The following is a 23343-nucleotide window of genomic DNA, read 5'->3' as shown; positions in this document are numbered from 1 at the left end:
AGAGTTGAAATTTCAATAGAGACCAAAATTTGTATGTATCTCTTTTTGTGTGCTGGTAATAGGGACTCATAACAATATTAAAATGAGAAAAGCCAAGTGATAATGTAGGATCATAAGTAGATCCTAGATCCATCTTAAGAAAGATCTGAGGAACTTGGAAGAAATGTATACATCTAAAAAGAATGAGATTGTGAGGGAAAAGATATAGGTTATATATAATAGCTTAAACTTCCAGGCTCAAAAGCTTCTGAGTCATATATATTTTTCAAATAGTCAAACAGTAAATGTCTGTATTTACTCCACATGTGACTGATAATAGAGAGACACACTCCTCATAAACAAAGAAGTCTTACATGTCAGCATAAAATATAAGCTTATTACATAAACCAGTGATTTATGGGAGTAGCTGTGTTATTGCATGATTTAATTTAGATTTAAATGTACGGCAATTATAAAGTATATAAATCATAAAAGAAGATAAATCAAGACAGAAACAAGTAAATAAAAAACTAAAAAATACAAAACAATATATGGAACTCAACAATTAGAACATCTGCATGAACAAATCATATAAAACATAGCTATTAAATATTAACTTTAATTTTGTATTATTGGCATGGTCTGGGCACAAAATTATATTGTGTGCTCTATTTCAGTTCTTGTGATAGATATAATTTTCAAGAATATACTGTTAATAATTTAAGAATAAAGAAACATTATTTTATGAAAAGAAAAAAAGTTAAAAATAAATCCTAGGGAAAATATCCCTGCAGCTAAGAAAGTGCCTTATAATTAAAAAATGGTTTACTAGAGACATCCCTATCTTATAAGTAAATAGTGGATTAGGGCCGGGCGCGGTGGCTCACGCCTGTAATCCTAGCACTCTGGGAGGCCGAGGCGGGTGGATCGCTCGAGGTCAGGAGTTCGAGACCAGCCTGAGCAAGAGTGAGAGCCCGTCTCTACTAAAAAATAGAAAGAAATTATATGGACAACTAAAATATATATATACAAAAAATTAGCCGGGCATGGTGGCGCATGCCTGTAGTCCCAGCTACTCGGGAGGCTGAGGCAGTAGGATCGCTTAAGCCCAGGAGTTTGAGGTTGCTGTGAGCTAGACTGACGCCACGGCACTCACTCTAGCCTGGGCAACAGAGTGAGACTCTGTCTCAAAAAAAAAAAAAAATAGTGGATTAGTAGAAAAGAAAGATAAATTACCAGTATCAATTATTCTTTTATTTTATTTTTTTTCCTTATTTTTCTGACCTCAGCGACAGTACGATTATTCTTAATATATAGGTTTCTTTAAGAATAAGCCTGGCCACAGAAAGACAAATATCATGTTCTCACTTCTATGTGGGAGCTAAAAAAGTTGATCTCATAAAGGTAGAGAGTAAAATGTTAGTTACCAGAGGCTTGGAAAGGTGTGTGTTTGGGGTGGGGCTAAGGGGGTAGGTAAAGAGAGGTTGGTTAATGGTTATAAGTACACAGTTAGATAAGGAATAAGTTCTAGTGTTTGATAGCACAGTAGGGTGACTACAGTTAACAAATATTTGTTATAATGTATATTTCAAAATATAATGTATATTTCAAAATAGGGAGAAGATTTTAGATGTTTACAACACAAAGAAATGATAAATGTTTAAGGTGATGGATATCCTAAATACCCTAATTTGATCATTGTACATTATATGCATGTATCAAAATATCACATGTACCCCATAAATATGTTCAAATATTATGTATTAATAAAGAAAAAGAAAGAAAAATCGTGAATCAATTCCTACCTCATCTTGAGATTTAACCAGAGTTCTGAAGGTTTTTTCTCCACTTTCTCCATCTATCATTTTATTTCGAATCTAAGAAAAAATGAAACAATTATTTCATTCTAGGAACCAAACTGACCTATCAAAGTATTATTATTAAAATATTAGGGTTTTTTAATACCTTATTTAGAACAGATTGAATAACAATAGTAGGTTGGTTTTAGCAGTAATTACAGCTGTTCTCTGGGATTTTTTCTTTTTCATTTTTTTTTTTTTTTTGAGACTGGGTCTTGCTCTGCTGCCCAGGCTAGAGTACAGTTGCATCATCATAGCTCACTGCAACCTTCAACTCCTGGGCACAAGCCTCGCACCTCAGCCTTCCAAGTAGCTAGAACTACAGGTGCACACCACCACACCTGGCCAATTTTAAAATTTATTTTTTTTAATTTTTTAAAATTTATTTTTATTTTTTGTAGAGATGGAGTCTTGCTATTTGCTCAAGCTGGTCTTGAACTCCTGGGCTCAATCAATAATCCTGCCTTGGCCTCAGAAACTGCTAGGATTACAGGCATGAGCTCCTGGCCATGGGGATTTTTTTTAAATTTACCATATTATAGTCATTGTACATTATTTTAACACATTGACTGCCACACTAGAAAAAACTTTTTTTTCTTAGGGCCAGCAGTTACATATGCTTCATGAGACCCCAGGCTCAGAACTAGCATGAGTTAAATACAACTCATATGGTAATTAATGTGTTAACATAAAAACACCCTTAACAAAGCCTTTTTAGCCAGTCATTAATTTTTGAAACATAATTAACAAAAGAATGATCAATTACCTATGGGCTGGTCACTTTTAATTGACAAGTAGTCATTGAGAAATAGAAATGCATATGTATGTACAGAATTAGCATATAATACGGAATACTGCATATATCTGCCTTACACAAATAATCAGTTTCATGTGAGAAAAGATTTAAGGGTACTCTTTATATTTTTTAGTTTTTATCATATCTGGCAGTATAAAAATATCTAAGTGATAGAGAAAACGATAAAACATCTACTTGAATTTAATATAACATAGTTTTTAGTCTCCTTAAGGAGAATTTCCCATATTCGTAAAAATAGGCAAGGTCACATTTATTTACTGAATATTTCAGTTTAATGGAAATTCTCAGAATTTTCCTTAACTTATTTTTTATTTTATATAACTCTACCAGTGATTTACTTTTGGTTTTTGGTAGCTGTAGATAAGTGAACTAACTTGGTATGACAAAAGAAGTAATTTGAATTAGAAAAACATGTGATTAGTCTAATGTAGTTAAAATATTTGCATCTGAAAGTAAGGAATAGATAACAGCTTCTAATGTAAGTTGAGTGTCTACTTATGAGGTGCTCAAAAATAATAAAGACTTTACCATAACCCGACCCTTTGTTAAACTCTCTCTCTATATTATTTCATTCAATCACCATAATAATTGATTGAGAGGAAAATGAGGCTTACAGAGACTAAATAGGATCATTATGGCACTCAGTGGGAGTCTAGACACCAAGCTTGTCACCATTACTTTATCCTACTTTATCATGTCAAATATTTTACAACAAACATTCATTAATCACCTGAAACACCCCAGCACTAGGCTATAGTCTAGGGTAATTATAATAAATTATTAAATTGTATTGTTCTACAATGAGGGCATAGAAGTGTAAAATGTGGAGATCAAGTGCAAATTAAAATACACTGTGACAAGTTATTACAAAATATATGGTGGCTTTTGCATAGAGAGGAGTTAAGCCACCTGGGAAAATCCTAAGAAATCTGTTCTTTGAAGTCCAACAGCCTGATTCTGCTACTTATGAAGCTTAGTAACTGTAGACAAATTATTTAACTTCTCTGTACCTCAAATATATCATCATTACAACAGGTATTATAATATGTAATAATAAATAGTAACACCTCTTTCAAAGACTCTTGAGAATCCTTGATGACCACATATCATGTACTTAACAAATGTTATTGTAATCTTTATTAATATGATTACCTTTATTATTATGGAAGACACCCTCAGAGGAAATGATACGCAAATTTGGTTTTGAAATAAAATCAAAATTTGAAATTTGCTGAGTCAGGAGTACTGAGGCACACATGGCAGCTTCCCTCCAGCGTGTGGTTGGGTAGTTGGATCCTTGCCTCCATTTCTAAGACTTTTATTGAAATTTACAAGTTACACTTTTATTGAAATAGTTAAACTATCTCTACCATTGAAAAGAGAAAGAAAAAAACCTAAGGTCACACTCAACTTAAAATATTTATTCCTTTTCATATGATCTTTTGGATGAGACAGCCTAGGATCTAGCAATTTTTAAAGACAAAGAACATTCAACCTAATAGCCAGCCTAACACAATAGAGTTGCTCAACACATTCTTGTAGGATAGATGAATGCTAGCATCTGAGCCGAGGTACTGTTTACCCTTACTGATTACACTCACCTCCACTTTAATATCATTCTCTAACTCTGCATCAAGGAAATCCAATGTTACTGGCTCCTGAGATTTGGGGTTCTACATAGGAAACAATAATAATTAAGTACATACAAATTATAAAATGATGCTGTGTACAAACAATTCAGTGGATATCAGTGAAATTAATTCTATAAAAACTACTTACCCAAGAACATAAAAACTACTTCCTTTATACATTAATAATTGTATAAAGGTATCTTCTTTTATATATATATGAAACTAAATTGCCAGAGCTAAAGATTGTGCTTTTAAGTTCAGCAATTTTTAAATCAATCATTGCCTGAAGATAGACTCATTTTGAGTGCTGTATTAGATACCGCACTTAAAAATCACAAGTTCTATGGGACTATGACTTTTAAAGATCCATTCACAACTTTATTTTCTTAGCATGGAAAAGGGCAAAATAAAGCCACTTGGGTAACTTATTTGGCAAGAAAATAAAGGCAACACAGAAGCATACTTTTTATTTGTATTCTATGAAGAAATAAATTGTATGCAAAAATGTTTGAAAACTGTTTGGATTTGTTAAGTAAAACAAATTCTTTTAAACCTATTCTTCCTTCTGAAAATGCATAATGGAAAGATGCAAATTTGCTTCATATATTTGGATCTTAGAAATTTTATGAGATATTTTAATAATTCCAATCAAGTCAAGATTTTATAAGGTAAAATTTGTGGTCAAGTCATAAGACTTTAATTAAGATTAGCTATTGTAATTAAAATCTTACTAGAATAATAACACCTGAGTTCACCAAATAGTTCCTATTTTAACACTTACTGCTTCTTGCTGATGTGCAATAATAAAGTTCACTGTGGAACACAACAGATTATTTATTCATATGATTTTATCAAATGATGCTGTTACTATGGAAAAGTTATCTCATATGGGATTATTTTAATTTCTCAATCACAAAATGAAGACTTAAGGAACTATTTGATAAACAAAATATATTCATTCCTTATAATACTTGCTAAGAAATATAACATGTCATACTAAAATTTCAAAGTTCACTAGAACAATAAAATTATAGTAGGTATAAGTGATTTTATAATTGTAAATTTTAAAAACTGGATTTTGATGTTTATTCAAATAAACACCTAAATATGATAATTAATTAGATAGCAGTAGCAATTGTTAATTATGCTGGATTATTACAAAGGTCATGGGAATTAAAGATGTTCAGATCATCACTATATTTTAAATGCTGTTTTAGGAGGACAGACTTCCCAAGACAATAATTTAAAATGTATTAAAATTAAGGATATCCTATTTATAATGATATAGTATACAGGTAATATATTTATTTTATAATTATGACAAAAATGCCTTCCTTCAAAGAGTAACTCATTTAAAAAATGAAAATTTTTGATTCCAATGGTTTTTGATAAATGAGGATTCTTAAAAGCAAGTTAAAAAAATATATATCAGGTGTGTCTGGCACTTTTATTGAAAAATTCACTGCTTAAGCACTCTATTACTCTAGTCAGAAGGTTCTATAATATTGAAAACACATATTAGATTTTTTTAACGGTGAAATTGTTTGGACAGCATCTTACTGCCTCAGAGGCAACTAGTCATTTGAAATGTAGCATATTTCAATAGAAAAAAATAAAAGCCAATATTGAAAATCTTTCTAATCGTTAAAAAAATGAAATGTAGAGAGTCCCTAACAAAAGGATACTCCCAAGTTTATAATATTATTCAGACTTTCTTATTTAACATCCCATAAATAATGAAAGAAACTATTTTCACACAAACACCAGGATATCAATGTTAAAATTTTGCAAAACTTTCACTGCAAAATGAAGGCAAAATAATCAAAATAAAAAATATAAACAGAAATAACAATATTTATCTTACATGCAATGGATAATGCATAGCATGACCAGACCCAAACAGCATGCATGGAGGAGGCATTATCAGGAAGAATTGTCAATATGAAGATCATGTCCCAATCCAACATATAAAGACACAGAGAAGAAAATAAAATCATAAAAGAAAAATGTCAATGCATAACTTGTACTTTTTAAATGGCAATCTGGCTGACCATTTTTTAAAAGACCCATCACAGGTTTAGAGACTGGAAAATTCAAACGCACAATTTTCTAATAAGAAAGTACCAAGAGAGGCTAAAGAACTGAAATCTAGTCCCTGTATGCCCATTACTTTTGTTTAATATTCTAAATACAAGGTAGAGTACAATGTTAACAAATTTTAAATTGAAATAACTAGTAGTTAGTATTATTACAAATACTACATAGTTCAAAAAATATTCCCCAAATTGAGAAGTCTTGTGTGGTTGCTAGTTTGCCATTTAGGGTTTTCTTAGAATGAAAACAAAAATAAAGCAAACCGTTTTCAGTTTGTTTATTTTTTGATTATATCATAATAGTTACATGCAATATTTGAGGTTGCTGCAAAAATAAAAATTCACTAAAATGCACGACTGCCAAAAGTATAATTTAAGATAATACATAAAAAGAAACATGCAAGGAGAGTAACAAAACAATTTAATCTATGAAGAAAGGCATAAACATAATTTTAAGCTCTACAGGAATCATGAAAGATATGAAGACTTTCATATGTAACAACATGAAATCAGATTGTCATAGAATTCTAAGCCTAGAAGGGAACTAAAATTTCTCAACTCGTCCAACGGCTCTGCACTTTAGAACAAACTGGGAAGCTTAAAAATTATTCAGAGGCCTGGGTCGTATCACTGGCCAAATAAAATCAGAATTTTCAGGAAATGCAGCTGGAGATTGATATATGTATATAATTTCCTAGTTGAAAAAACAATGATTAGTTCAATTCTGCTTTTCAAATGAAGAAGCTGAAGTCATAACAGGGTTTAGTGAACTACTCAAGGACACACTGGTGGCTACTAGAACTAAACTAGAACTCGGTTCTATTAATTCATCTATCTCTTCTTAGTATCACACTACTGCTCTATTATAATGTAACCAACTTTTTAAAAGAAATGGTAGGCTGACCTATAAAATCTTACATAATGTTGAACTCCTTTGAAATTCTGAAATTCTCTTACTAAGCTGTAGGAAGTATCCTTTTATGCTGATTTTTCAGTGTGAGTATAGAAATATGCACACTTACGATAACCTTGAAGTTTTGTTGCCAACAGAGAAAATGTTGTGCAGTAAGTTTGCCAGGCAATAAAAATTCACACTATTTAACTGCAACTTTGGACATTTTTAATGAGCTGAAGGGGAATTTCTCTAACTTCTAATCCAAAATTATACTTTTAGAAATTCAAAGAAATTTTGGCTCAACATTTGTGGTTTATGGAAACTGTCACCAAGGAATTGCCTTTTTATTTCCACTTAGAAGTCAATTTTACAAGCAAATTGTTAGGATCACACCGATTTAACATTGATTTCACAATATTTAATAACATTCATTTTTCAGAAGCCATCTCATTACGATTACTCTGATTGTTAACATTATTATTACATAATTAACTTAGCGATCTTGAATTAGCTAATGCATACACTTTACCATCATTAATAACATTTTTACTCCAGTTTATTGAGAAATGATGCTCATCTGCATCTCATGCTCTGGAAGCTTAATGTCAGGAAAAGCAGCTTTAATCATAAGCTTTAAGAACAGAAGCTTAATTTCAACTCTGATTTAGCAAATTTGAAAGCACTGCTAAGTCTACCTTCATTCACAGTTACCTGGACATTAGGTCTCCTTTTTCTTAAATTAATTGTTGGTATACCTACACCAATAGGCTGAAGCAACAGAAAAATGGTAATTGATCATAATGCATATCAACATAAGTAAGGGTTCTAGCCTATAATCAATTTTGGTCAGGTATTTCCTTGATCGGAAACAGGCCTGATATACTTAGAATTTAAAATATTTGGTAGGTATAGAGTTCATGATGAGTCAATACATAAAATGAAAGTTTAAAACTATTTTAATTGAATAAAAACTGTCATGCTAATAAAAAATCATCTTTTAAGCAAAATGACTGACAATGCTTTCTTTTTCTAGAAAAGTATATATTTGGGAAATGCAAAAAAATGGTTGTCTCAGGTAATTTTTTCCACTGATTAAAAAAAAAGAGAGAGAGAGAAATATGAATTATTACAATTTACATGACCCAAATGTATAAAATATAAATACTGTTAATGTACCCCCCTCAATTCATATGTTGAAATCCTCACCCTCAAAGTTGGTAGTATTAGGAGATGGGGCCTTTGGAAGGTGATTAGGTCATGAGGGTGGAGCCTTCATGAATGGGACCAGTGCCCTTATAAAGAAGCCCTAAGGGGGCTCTTTGGCCCTTCCTCCTCCATGTGATGTTAGAGTGAGAAGGTGGCTCTCTATGAGGAAACAGGCCCTCTCCAGACACTGACCTGTCCATGCCTTCATCTTGCACTTCCCAGCCTTCAGAACTGTGAGATATAAATTTCTGTTTTTTTTATAAGTCACCGAGTCTATAGTCTTTTGTTAGAGTAGCCTGGAGGAACTAAGACAACTATGACAGTATATTAAAAAGTTTCAAACATTTGAAATTTGTGCTTTTGTTTTCTGAAGTGATAATAAATGTTATACCTGTGGAACTAATGGAAAATTCAACCATAACCCTGTAGATTTATTTTAAATATTAACCTCTACAACACAGATTATGCATAATTTCCTATACAGTAAATAATTCTTAGAATTGATCAAAATGAGATATCTAATGGATAGACCTAGTCTTGTTATTTCAATGACACTAAATGGAAGAAACGTAAAATGCATTTTGGAATAAAGCAGGATATACAATTCAACATTTATCAAAATGTGGTCATGGTGGCAGTAGCACACTTTGAGAAAATAAATTATGATTTCTTAGAAAATTTGATATGTGAAAAGTTCATAGTTATTTTATTTACTGATATTCTGGGCTTTTTAAAGAGCACTCATCTACCTTCTACAAATTACACAATTATACTGAAATATTTTGAATTAAGACTGCAGTATCAGGAAGAAAACACAAGGCCTTGAGCACGGAATACTTGTATAACATTAGACTTTTAGCTTGTCAAAATAATAATGACTACTGTGGATATAGCTTTATTTTCCTTCGTTTGTATTAATGAATTTCTAAAAAAATAAAATTAATTTTGTTAGCATACTAAGTGTTACCAAATGGTCCTTTGTATTTGCCAATTTTCAAAACAGTTTTCTTATACTATATCATCCTTTTATGAGGTTCTTGTGTCAGTCTATATAGCATGCTTCTTTACCCACAAAATAGAAATCATAATATTTAACCTGTTAATGATGAGAATTCACAAACATATTTAACTCACAAGCATGAATTTCAGAAATAAAGAATACATTGATTGTTTAGACATTTCTTTTTCATGGTTTTCTGAAACAGTATTTTTCAAAATGTCTGTTACATGTTTGCTTTAATCAAATCCAGTAGAAAGATCTGAAAAGCTAATTTGTAAATCTGGAAAAATATATCACCTGAGCTTTAATGAAGATTTCTATAGAATTTATATTTTTTATAATGTTTAGAATTTTAGTGAATAGTTTATTCTAAATATGGGCCAAATATAGGTTATTATCATTCAAATGGTAATAAAATATTTTCTACATAAATATTGGTTATTAGTAGGAGAATGTAGAAAAGGGAAAAGCCTTTTTCAAATTATTACCTCTCTTTTCACTATGGACCTAAATTTTTATTACCACTACATGATGGATATCCATCATACATGCATTCTTCTTCTTCTTCTTTTTTTTTTTTTTGTCTATGATATATTTTGGTTACTTTGGGGTTAAGATTTACAATCATAAAAGTAGAGATCCTTCAGCATATTACATTGGTATTGCTTTTAAATTGTTTTAGCTAGGGGAACATACTGTAAAATGTACCAGATGTACAAAAACCAAATAACAATAGGCAAAATTTAAAAAAAAGATTTAAAAAGATAAAAATGATAGGATGGTTGCCAATTATAAACCCTATTAAGAGGAATTTAACATGACATGCTTTTAAAGAGCTGTGACAGTTTAATAACAATGTGAAAAAGTACCTATGCAACATTTATATTAAAGTAATACATTTAAACATAATATAGGGTGATCAGCAGCTACATTTGTTGCAAATATTTATATCATAATGGCTTTTATATGGAAACAAGTTCTAAAGTGAGAAAAATTAAAATAGAAGCATCAATTATAATATATATTATTGAACATATTAAAATATAACAATTCATTTATTACACTTAATAAGTTTTTGCATTCAATAGCAATGGTTCTTAATTATTGATTTAAACAATATTTAAATGATACAACTTTGTGTGTGTATGTGTATTCACACACTTGTGTGTATTCTAATATATGAGTAACACTAAATATCCATAACTGGAGAGAAAGAGGTAGTATGCCTGGTTTAAAGGATCTCTAATATTATATTTAAAGTGAAACAATAAAGAAGCTTATAAAATTATAATCATATAATATGATTTGCCTAATTTTACTTCTAGATAAAATTTACCATTAATGCCCTGTGAAGCATTAATGAAAAGTGAAATTAGTTGAATGAGATATTTTATGAAAATATTTTGTATCTTGAGAAATATATAGGTATAAGAATTGGGATAAAAGGGTTCATCTATGGAATTTTATCACTTTGAGATTAACTTGCTGATTAATAAACACTTCCCATTTCTGAAGCTCATTGTGTGAATTTTACTTAATGAATTTCCTATATATCTTTAAAGCCTGCCGTAAAGTAAAAAGAAAAACCTTCTCAGAGACGGAAAGCAGAGATAATTACCAGAAGAGAAGGGCAATGGAAAATGTGGACTGGCCATAGAGGGACCTTACTAATGTTTATCAGTTTCACACCATGTCTGGAACAATATCCTTCAGGTACCATGCAGTCTCAAAGTTGAAAGTGAGATACATGAAATTGGGGATCAGGAGGTGATAATGGCTGTCTTTGAGACAGGAATATTAGTTCAGCTAAACTGGTAGGAGAAAATGAAACTCCTTTCACATTTTCATATATTATTAATATAATCTGTGGTCTTGTCATCTGAGATCCACATTACAGACTGTTCTTTTATATCTAATGCTATATAGTGAATTTTCAAACTATTCTATTAAAAACTTTTAATCATTAATTTTACAAAACAAAAATCACTATAAACAAATTATATACCTACCTTTGGCTGAAGATTTGGATGTAATAAAACATAACCATTAGGATCGATTGCAAAATAATAGCCATTGGGACACAGCTGAAAAATAATCAAAAAGAGATTACAGATGCATGAGTCACAATTAGAAATCTACATTTAAAAAATTATTTATTAAATACACTTTTTATAGCATGTTGAAAGGTAACACTACAGTATTATTATATTTTATTTTAAGGATGCTTTTTAACATTTAGTTCATTTGCTAAGATAACTGCACATAATTTTTGAGAATGATTTAAGTGCTCATGGGCACACTAAATTAGTAGAGTTCTAAAATAGAAAAAGCACCAAAACGGTAAATCGCATCTTACTGTAAAACGTGGTGTCAGTCTTTTAATGTCTTCCAAAGACACATCGACTCCCATCACACCAAGAATCAGCTGGTTCTATAATAAGATAGCAAAAAGTTAGTACATTTTATACCAAAATTTTACATATTTCTACATAATTTTCATATGTTCATCTTTTTGCTTTGATAATGGTTGTATTCCATATTAACTTAAACATATACACAGGGTGAGGCATTTTTGGTGTCAATTTATATGGATTCTCAGTGTTGTTTTCTACAACTTTATCATCATCATTAAGTTGGCAAAGGAAATCTTGATGATTGGAACTAAAATAAAAAAGATTTGTAAACATTTTTATGTGATGCTTCATGTACCCTTTTCTTCTAATATTTATTTCTACTGTTGTTGTACTACCTGCAGTTCTAGCTGTGGATGTATGTTTACAAATGTGAGTGTAGACTGATTTTGTGGTTTACTATTAATACAATAAAGAAACCAAAAGAATGTCCAACTTAAAGATTGTAAAATGTGGAATAAGAACACATTGGATTTTTGCTGTAGATGGTACCTGTGTATGTGTAACTATTCTGAAAGTATATGACCTTACCGGTAATAAAATCCTCAAAACACAGTTTCCAGTTGCTGCTAATAACTTCTAAATGCCTAACAACTAGCATTATACTTTTAGTTGCAGGTTGATGAGGTTGTGTTGCAAATTGCTATCATAATCATTTATGGAACATAAAGAGACACATTGTGTTAAAATTTTGAGTTAGGAATTTTTGTTTCACAGGGAATTATATAAATTATAAAATATAAATTGAAATTGTTTACAAAGAAAATTATAAAATCTAGTGCATAGTTAGAAAAACACTAAACCTTCTGTAGGTGCAGATAGAGTGAGAAAGTTACATCAAAAACTATGTTCTTTTCCGTGAACCAACCCTGGTCTGAGCAAAAATTCCCCCATTGAAGCAAGCTCATAGACTGACATGGCGAGATTTGTAAATATATATGAAGAGTTAGAGAATTACTCCTTTATGAGTTACAATATTTAGAACCGATAGATATTTTAAAATGGTAATGGACCCCACCAAAGAGAAATAACTAATGTTTTCTATGGCCACATTTTTAAAATAAGGAATTCAACTGAGATTTATAATAACTAGACAAACAATGTTTAAGTGCAATAGACTTCATTAAACCATAAATTGGAAATAAATATCCACTCAAATCAGGAATATCACCTACATTATAAAATAGGTTTCCAGTACTAAAAAATCTTAACTTCTGCAGTCTTACATTCCTCTGAATTAAGCTAAAAAATAGGAACGTAATCCTATGTTTAAATCAAAGTATTTAACAAGAAGCAAAGTACAAGATACATATTTTCAAAACTTTTAAGAAGGTGGTAGCATTTTATAGCACTGACAATATTACCAGTGCTATAGAAATTAAGTACTTTTATGAAATTATTTTTGCTGTATCTTAAAAAATAGAAAAAAAAAAAACACCAAAGAGAACCATTAATTTAAACTACATCCTTAAGTTACATGATAATTAAAAACTATTGTTTGGGATGTGGGGACTGATTCAATACATATACCTATGTACACCTGATACAAACATCACCATGGTTTTGGTCTTTGGAGTTTTCTTTCTGAACTCCATGAATATCTCAGATGCATTTTTAAAATATGCACATAATATTACTGTCCATTTATCATGTAATTACTCCCAGAGGCTGACTTTGTGTTCTCATCGGGTCATGGTTAAGTAGAGCTAAGTTGAGTCTTGGCTCTAGGGCAATGGAGAGCTTGACCCCTGTTTCCTTTTTCCCAGGTGGTTATCACTTAGGCAGCTGTTGCCTTTGACCTCTGGCCATACAAGACAGTTACATTCTATGTATTTTCTTATAGAAATATCTTATCCACATTGGGCTTCAGTGTCACAGTTTATCACTTATTATTATTAATTTTATCTATTAACTTTTAACCTTTAAGTTTGTCTTATTTTCAGTTTGGCTGGTTACGTTGAAGACCGGAAGAGTTCCAGTAATGACAAGTCCCAGTTCCTAAAAATAGATTCAGAGAGAAAAAGCAAACTCAAATTACAATTTAAAATTTGTCATGTTGCCATAGGCTTTGGTATCTAACACTGCATTTTATAGTTACTTTATAAAGAGTCAAAAAAACTAGTAACTAATTCTAAATATCTATTCATGTTTATTTTTTAAAAAATTAGTGAAAATGTCTTGGAAATAATCTGTTAGGCAGGACCTATTAGACATGTAATATCCAAAATAATACTCTAAGAGAGAATTACAAATAACTTAAAATGCAAGATAATCAACTTACACAGTCAAAAGACTAAGCATTTCAGTAACCTTGCCTTCCCTTTCACAGTGATAGTTCACCTAATATCAGAGCCTCCATAAGAATGGTGATCTTAAAATATTATTTTAAATGATTTATTTACCTTTCTCTTTGTAGCTTCATTCTTAATTTTTTTAACACCCTAAGCCAAAAACTTCATTCTAAATCAGAAATGTTCAGCTAAATAACATGATAAATAGAAGAAACATGCCACTGATATTGCATTTCTGGGATATTCTGCATATCTGGGATAGGTAAATTCTATGCTGTTCAAAAGAAGTAATGTTACTTCTAAATAGCCCTCGAAACAAACAGTACTTTTTGACAAAGTAAAATGATGTAGAAAAGACAAATGCAAGCATCAAATATGAAAGTCTAGTCATGGTGCAGTTTAGCATAACAAAGTTTAGCATAACAAAAATGATTCATCTTATTATATATATATATATTATATATTTTATATATTAAATATATATATTATATATTTTATATATTATATAAATATATATATTATATATTTTATATATTAAATATATATTATATATTTTATATATTAAATGAATCTGTGGACATTAGTTGAAATAAACTGATTTTCAAGTCAGAGCTTGCTTTTTATATTACTAACATTTACAGCCATTACATATATATAAATATATAAATACAAAAATATACATATAAAAACCACTATTTCATGTCAAAACTACATTTTCAACAAACTCACAAAACAATGATTTTTAAATTATTGCCTGAAATTTTTAATTTGCTAAGATGAGAAAATATTAGTAATCTTCTTGTGAGTAATGATTCCAAGTCCAAATCTGATAAACTCTGTTCTGATTCCAGAGACAGTACAGCCTCAGGGAGAAAATGTCTTAGAGAGGCTGTGGTTTATAATTGTTCACGTAGGAAGCCCAAATATAATGGAAACTGAATCAGGGAGGAGGGACTATCACAGAGAGGTCTCTTGCAGAACAAGATACCAAATTATCTGGGACAAACAAAGTTAAGGAAACAACCACATGTAATTGGGTGCATGATGACATACACATTGGCTCTTTAGTCCCAGGCAAGAACATTTGACAATGAAACATCCTTAATTAAGTATGTAAATTATTATTCCCAATGAAAACCTTTTACCTCAATAAAGTCAGGCTATAGACTAATTCATAATAGTGGTATCCAAAACATAATTCCATGAAATTCCTTTTTGTAAGCATTCTATTAGATTAGAATTTATAAGCATGGTTTTTAAAATGCTACCATGGTATAAGACAAGGTATAGATGGATGTAATCTTTTTCTTTTGATCACTTTTGCATTTATACAGAATAATTGCCTCTAAAAATGGTAATTTATATACCCTAAAATGAGATCCTACATAACTAACATATTAGATTTAAGACAATTACAAATGAACTCAGTGGTGCCCAACTTCCATTTTTTTCCCTTCATTTATTAAGCAGACGAAAAGATTATACTCTATTCCTGGGTACTGCACATGTCTCTAGAGAATAAAAAGAGAAATAAAACAAGATTTCTGCCTCTTGGAATTTATTTGATATTTATTTCCTAGAGGTCAACTCTTGTCATACCTCTCTTTTTATATAAAGAGCCTCACTTTATCTTCCAATAAAAATGAACTCTCTACAATATCGTCCCAGTCTTGTTTCTGTCCTTATCTCCCATTACCTCCAAAAGTGAACAAGGTATCATTCCTTCAACATACCAGTACTTCCTCAAATTTTACACTATACCTGCTTTGTGTGATTTCACTTCTCACGACCAATTGCAGAAACCTTACTTTGACTCATAAAATGTCTCCACTTTTTTTTTTTAACCACACCTCACTCTACCTCCAAATATATGACTTCTTTATTTCGAAATTGCAGAGATCTTAAGAGTTTTTCTCATTATATTTATTATATTTGGTCTTAAAATATTTTTACCTTTTCCTTCTTAATACAACTGTTGATTTGACCAACATATATTTTGAATCTTCTGTGTGCAGAGATTATTAACTAGAAATACATGATGGGTCACTTATTCTTAAATCAGTAAAAAAGAATGCTTTATGTGTCCAATGAATAGTCAATTCATGTGCCCCATTTTTTCTTTTTTCACATTTAGTTTCTGCTTGGAGAACAGCACATTTAGAACCAACATTTCCTCCTAATGTCATTTGTGCTATCAGTAAGAGCCTTACCAGCAATGCAGACATACTGGTTAATGAACTTCTGGTCATAGGAAATACAACAGGGCATAATTATTGACTCCTCCTATCACACACTGTCCTGTGATGGATTTGAAAAAGTAAAACATTTTGACCATGGCTTTAGATGACCATGTGACCTTAAATAAATACGTGATGTCAAGAAGGAGCACTGGCTAGTAATTTTAGCAAGGGTTTGAGGTAAGCAAGCTTTACTTTATCTTTCTTAGCATGCAAGGCTACTGGTAAAAGTCCCTATTTTTCTTCTAACTTCCTGTATATGTTTATTTTATAAGAACCAAATGATAAGTAATTCTAAATGGAATAAATTTTGCCCTATGGGCTCATCATTGCATTTAGAAAAGTAGTTACAGCATATAACTGAACTCCAAGTAGGGAAAAGGGTTATTGAATCAGCATTCACTTTTTAGGACTTAGTATTTTGATTCTCTCCAAATACGTAATTTTAGTAAATCATTACTAAAGTCTTCTCATTAAGATTAAGCATATGAATAAATCTTGTGTGATTATTATTTATAACTTTCATGTCATGAAAGTAAAAATTACATAAAAAAAGATTTTTCAACTTCAGACCTATTGACATTTTGAGCTGGATAATTGTCGTGTGTGGAAGGCAGCTGTCCTGTGTATTAGAGGATGTTTAGCAGCATCCCTGGCCTCTATCCGCTGCATGCTAGTAGCTCTCCTTCCCCCCAAGCTATGACAATCTAAAATGTGGGGTGGGGAGGGGATGGGTATATACCTACATGATGGGTGCAACGTGCACTGTCTGGGGAACGGACACGCCTGGAGCTTTGACTTGGGGAGACAGGCAGTACATGAGCAACGTATGTAACCTAAAATTCTGTATCCCCCATAATAAGATGAAATAAAAAAAAAAATATTTCCCATCACAAAAAGAAAACAACAACAACAACAAAAAACCAAAACAACAAACAAAAAATAAAATGTCTACCAATATTTCCAAATAACTTGTGGGAGACAAAATTACCCCTAGTTGAGAGCCATTGCCCTAAAATAATACAATGGAATACCAGTATTAACGTGTTATTTCACACCACATTTCATCACTTCAATGGCATATTTCTATAAAAATGTCTGGGGTTGACTCTAACACAAGAGATTATATATGAAGAGGTGAGTAGGTTTGTGATGATTTCAGTGCAGGATAAAATTTTTTGTCTATCTGACTGCATGTACTTCTGAGTTTTGGTGGGTCTGGCTACAGTTGCGGAGGCTAAACATGCTTCTACTAGGTGGCCTAGTAGAATTTTAAAAGTATTTTCTTCAAAATTCTTGTTCAAAATCTGCAGAAATAGTTTCTGATTCACATGACTTTCAGCATTGTTTTTAACATTAAAAATTCAAAGTTATCTAAATGCCCATAAATTCAATATTCTAGGTTAGAAATTCTATGTTCTCAATAGATCAAGTAGAAAATAAAAATACTACTACATTTGTGGTTCTCTACTATGTACTCACAAATCTAAATTTCTATGTAAATTATCTAAATTCGAGTAAAGAAGCTTGTGACAGAAGGAATTTTAGAAAGGGTTTAATGAAGAGGAAAAAAGAAGCGTCACCTAGAAAGAAGTAGAAATGCTGCTTGCTTTTGTCATGACAGTCTTTGGTTGAACAGCTCAACCTCTTACCAGTGCATCGAGGTACACGTTTGTCCACTGGACTTGCTTCGCTTTGTCTCCTGCTAAAACCATTGGTCTTCCCAAAACATCCAAATATTCCTATTTATGAAAAAAAATTATGGTTAAGACTAGGAATGCTGAGTTGAAAAAACAAATTTCCACAGAGGAAAACATACTCTAGAGTTAAAAATGAATATGGAATCAAAATTATTGAGAGTATATAGTCATTTAATTCTTACTTTGAGCGCTCCATAAGTGGTATATCTACATATTTTGAATCAACAATATTTGACTTATTTATGCAATATATCTACCCCAGTTTTTTCTAGTAACAATCAGAACATTGTTTTTCTGAGTTACAGCCAATGATAAACGTTCCTTGTGAATTGTTTCACGTTAATCTAAACTATTTAAGGCTGTGTGATTTACTGCATGGAATTGCACAAATTTGAAATAATAAAGCAGCCACATACTTGCTTTCATATCACAGATTGTTTGGCTGAAATTCAAAACTACATTTAAACACATCAAAAAATAAATAAAATACTATGCCAAATCCAGACATCAGATACAAATGCAGCTGCTGTTTCATTTCAACATTCAATGTATTCAGTATTCATTCCACAAATGCAATGTTATTTATGCTAAATTTTGACTTAGTCTATTTTATAGATCCTTTGCTATGTTTAAAATTGAGCAATGATTTTAATAGTAATTTATGAATAGTTAAAAATAATATATATTTAAATTAATTTATTTCTTCAGAAAGTTACTTAACAGGCATGTTTTCAACTGAATGATGTTAGAAAAATCATCTCCTCATTGTAACTTAATTTTAAACAGATAAATAAATCCACAGTGGTTACTTGAGAAGTACCTAAATTCCAACTAGGTCCCTGTATAATTTGTCCAGAATAATTATCGTTTAATTTTCCTTGTGGTACCTGCAATCTGAAGGAACTCCTTTAAATTATATGCAATAGAACAAAGTTCAAATTACATAAGATGAGACTGTTGATAAATTTAATTTTTTTCATTTTCTATGATGTTTTTAACATCTGAGAATAACATCATGCTCATATTTACTTTTTTTTTTTACATGAGTTTTGGATGTTTAAAAATACTTGAAATGTTAATGAAATAAAACCAATACATTATCATGATACTCAGCATTTTAATATAAATGTAATATTATTGATTCTTTTAACTTTTACCTATTTTCTCCATATTGGTCATATTTAAACCAGAAAAGAAATATGTTACTCTTTGAAAAAATAAGTTTTAAATAACCGTACCTGAGTATTGATTCTTATTGCTCCAATGGAAGGAATTTCATAATAATAACCTGAAAAATATATGTATATTTAATATGTAAATATTAAATTATAATAAAGGGACATAAAATTATCTTATTTTATAAATCAGGTATATTTAATTCTGTAAATAAAGGGCACTTATTTTGAAAAGGGTATTTTTTTACTTCTAAATTAAGCAAACACTAAAATATCAATATAAATGATAAATTAAGAAAATGTACGATGAATGAATCCTCACAACAAATGCACAGGCTTTGTGAGAAATTTCACTACATTTCTTAGATAGTGTGAAAGAAATGCTATTCTTCTACAAAGGAATAGGGAACTTGGCATCATTAAAAATCTATTTTTCATTAGGGAAATTATTAAAGATGCATGATGGATAAATATCTAATAATTATATTTATATAAATTTTTTGCCTAAATATAACTTTCAGAATAAATTCAGGTTCTTTTTGTTGCCATAGTGTCATAGTTTACCTTCCAAACAATATAAATTTTTCTGAGTAACATCATTTTTTCTGAGTACAAAGGAAAAATGAGCTCACTACACAAAATCTGAATTATCTAACAATGTATAAGATGGTATTTTCCATAAAACAGTAATTTATCCACCCAGAGAAAAATATACATGTCATACTCTTATATCTCACTTTTACAAAATTCAGATATTCTTTTATTCCTAATTTTTATCTGTTATGTATCATTAAATATCCCTCTGTCCCATATATCCTTTTATTGAATGTACAATATGATCAGATGCTTGAATTTTTATATTATGTAACGTTAATGTATAACTTTGTTGTGTGTTTTCTCTATAGATACATGTTCTCAATCTTATTCTTGCCTAATTCTTGCAAAAGATACAATTTTAAATTTCTTTAAATGATAATGTGTAGACCTAACAACAACTACCAGAGTATTTTTTCTTCTAATAAAATGTGGTCAAGAAAATAAATCTGTTACCTTTATTTTCACAGGCCATCCACTGAATAGGTCCTCTGTCATAATTATGTTGACCAACTGAAAATGTGAATACACGTACCTGGATGAATTGCAAAATAGGTCTCTGTTTAGGCTAATAAAATTTAAAGGAATGGCCAATCATAATAGCTAAAGTTAAAAAAAAAAAAGCATGTTTTTTAGTTGATTAATATGACGAGAAAAATGGAGGCCAGTAAAGAATTCAGAAAGGCATTAGAGGGAAACCACATAACCTACTCTAACCACGGATTCCAGTTACTAAATTTAATTAGCACTTGGGTGTCCTGCACCGTATCCTGATCCTCAGGAAGGAGCACGACTAAGGTTTCATTAGTAGAAAATGCATCCAACCCAACTTTACCTGTCTCCCCTGGTTAAAACATACTTACATATCTAGTCACTGCAAAAAAATATATTTCCCTACTCCATAGGTAGGTGATGATAAAAATGTATACAGAAAGGTAATTATACCTTTAGTTGCTTAAGGCAATTAAACTTTGTGATGGCTTTGCTGCTTTCACACCATGGAAATATTTAGGACGTATACATATGATTATGATGTTAGTATATTAATTATTTTCTATAAAAGATGAATGGCACATATAAATAGACATTCTAAGCGCCTAGATTTTTAAAGAGAATCAAAATATTGACTGTTTTAATATGATATAAAGTATACAAATCTTTTAAAATTCAATTGAAAGTTTTAAAATTGTAATAATTCAAATATTTATTGAAAGCCATTGAAGTTACATAATAGTATGAAAATATAGAAGATAAATTCAATGATGTCTATAATAAAGTAGCTATTTTACATATGATTTTTACTGATTTAGTAATCTAAGTAAATTAACATTTGAAGTTCAACATTGTACCTATTTCTAAAGATAGACATGCAGAAAATCACTTATCTGTAAGTTCAAATTCCTGTTTGAACTATGTTAAGAGTTTTTCCCTAATTCATGTTGATTGACTATTTGAATTGACTTTTTTTCTTTTTTCTTTTTTTTTTTTTTTGAGACAGAGTCTCATTCTGTCAGCCTGGCTAGAACAGTGGCGCCATCATAGCTCACTGCAATCTCAAACTCCTGGGCTCAAGAGATACTCCTGGCTCAGCCTCCCAAATAGCTGGGACTACAGGCATGTGCCACCATGCCCAGCTAATTTTTTTTTTCTACTTTTAGTAGAAATGGGGTCTCACTCTTGCTCAGGCTGGTCTCAAACTCCTGACCTCAAGTGATCCTCCCACCTCAGCCTCCCAGAGTGCTAGGATTACAGGCATGAGCCACTGTGCTCAGCCTTGAATTGACATTTTATAATTATTGTCTCTTTTAACTTTTGCACATGATTCCAGAACACAGATCTCAAAAAAGATTTCACTTCTGTTCTGTGGTTTTTCATTGGTCCTAGCCACACAGATCATATTATAACAACCCCTGACTCCAAAATATACATGAGGGATGTTGCTATTCACTTGTAAGGTTTTACTCGAGCCACCCTTAAGTTATCCAGGTTTGCCTCAGCTAGTTATTTAAGATGCCATATTTGAGATTTAAACACTTCATATTGTAAGGATAAATGACTGGTTCTAAGTTAATGGTAGAATCGGTTTTTCCTCTCTCTCCTTCCCTGCTTCTCTCAATCTATATATATCTATCTCTAGGAATTCTCACTCAAAGTGCAATGATTTCATTTTTCTTTAATTTTTCAATTGGGTCAGTTTTGGATCTGTCTGTATATTTCAGTCTAGGTTAAGCTTGCATTACAGCCAAGCTTACTTCTAAATGGAAATATTTTTATAAGCAGGTTGACCACCCTAACGGATAATTCAATTTACCTGCCGTACCTTAAACAATCATCACATGATTTCAGGTCAGGAAATAAATCCAGATGCTTCAGAAAGCACTTGGGGATCTTCCTCATAACTCATATTTGAACATATGCCTCAGATTTTCAAATTAAGGCACAGCTTTGTCTAGAAGTTCCTGTTACCACAACAGTGTTCTAGTAAAATATTTTTCATGAAATACCTCTCAGTAAAAAGAAATGAATGGATACAACTAAATGAATTGTTATATCTACCTTTCCGGAAGGCAAGCATTTCTAGTAACATAGAGGCTACACTGAGGAGACTTACGCTGTATGATTATTTTGACTTAGTTATCATTGAAATAGCCCAAATAAACACTTAGCAAAAAAGAAAACAGTAAAATAAGCTTGTTGCTTTATTTGTTTTTTATTTGTTTTACTACAAAAGTTTCACCTAATTCCCACATGTTTGCCTACATGGAGCCCTCAGAGGTTGTCAAAATTAAAGAATTTGGGATCAGGGCTGAGTATGGAAGCATACATTCTGTCTGTCACATTTAATTATAACTGATTAGACATCCTATACTTTTTTTGCTTCTCTTTGTTCTTTTTCTCACCTATGTCCTTGGCTTCTTAATGTAAGCTTCATAACCTGATTGAATCATTCTCATACTATAAATTTTCATTAGCCTGACTACAGAGATTTTTAAAGACACTATTTTTTTGAAAGTTTCTTCCCAGCGGTTATTAAAATCTTAAAAAATACAAATGCAACCTTCTTTTTATACTTTATGCAACTGCTTTACCACCATTACAATATTTACAAAATCTAAGATGCTTATTTTTCTCTTGCATGTATCCACATACAAACACGCATGCACATATGTATTTAATCATTTTATAGGTTATACAGATTATCTTAGAACTTTCTGATATGATTTTATAAAGATATATTTGGGGGAGAAAAAGTTTACTATCAGCCACTCGAAATTTAGCATCTATTGTAATGCCTTATATTCATCCTTTATATGACAATGAAAAGTCAATATAAAAAATATTTCATTCCCCCCGTCATACATTACTGAACTTGTCTTTACACATTTTAGCCAATTATGTAATAAGAATGTTACCTGCATTGATTTCATAAACATTTGCATTATACATTTTATAGT

At 30.8% G+C, this 23343-nt stretch overlaps 1 protein-coding gene across 7 annotated transcripts in view; it reads right to left on the bottom strand.

Annotated features, from left to right (window-relative positions):
* Window positions 1-23343, bottom strand: part of CACNA2D1 (calcium voltage-gated channel auxiliary subunit alpha2delta 1) — a 474506-nt gene that overhangs the window by 49270 nt on the left and 401893 nt on the right. For 3 of the 7 annotated variants that reach the window (XM_069461262.1, XM_069461264.1, XM_069461261.1), the window contains exons 13-21: window positions 20345-20423; window positions 19358-19407; window positions 18072-18161; window positions 13812-13889; window positions 11837-11911; window positions 11490-11564; window positions 7986-8042; window positions 4257-4328; window positions 1785-1856 (exon numbers count right to left, since the gene is read on the bottom strand). In XM_069461262.1, the coding sequence (XP_069317363.1) occupies window positions 1785-1856; window positions 4257-4328; window positions 7986-8042; window positions 11490-11564; window positions 11837-11911; window positions 13812-13889; window positions 18072-18161; window positions 19358-19407; window positions 20345-20423 (648 nt within the window). The remainder of the gene's footprint in view (window positions 1-1784; window positions 1857-4256; window positions 4329-7985; window positions 8043-11489; window positions 11565-11836; window positions 11912-13811; window positions 13890-18071; window positions 18162-19357; window positions 19408-20344; window positions 20424-23343) is intronic. The other 4 variants (XM_069461263.1, XM_069461265.1, XM_069461266.1 and 1 more) reach the window with 2 other exon arrangements.

This window comes from Eulemur rufifrons, chromosome 29 (genome assembly GCF_041146395.1).
Source record: "Eulemur rufifrons isolate Redbay chromosome 29, OSU_ERuf_1, whole genome shotgun sequence".
Taxonomy (NCBI): domain Eukaryota; kingdom Metazoa; phylum Chordata; class Mammalia; order Primates; family Lemuridae; genus Eulemur; species Eulemur rufifrons.
The sequence above is the reverse complement of the archived record's forward strand: the minus strand, read 5'-3'. Positions and strand labels throughout refer to the sequence as shown.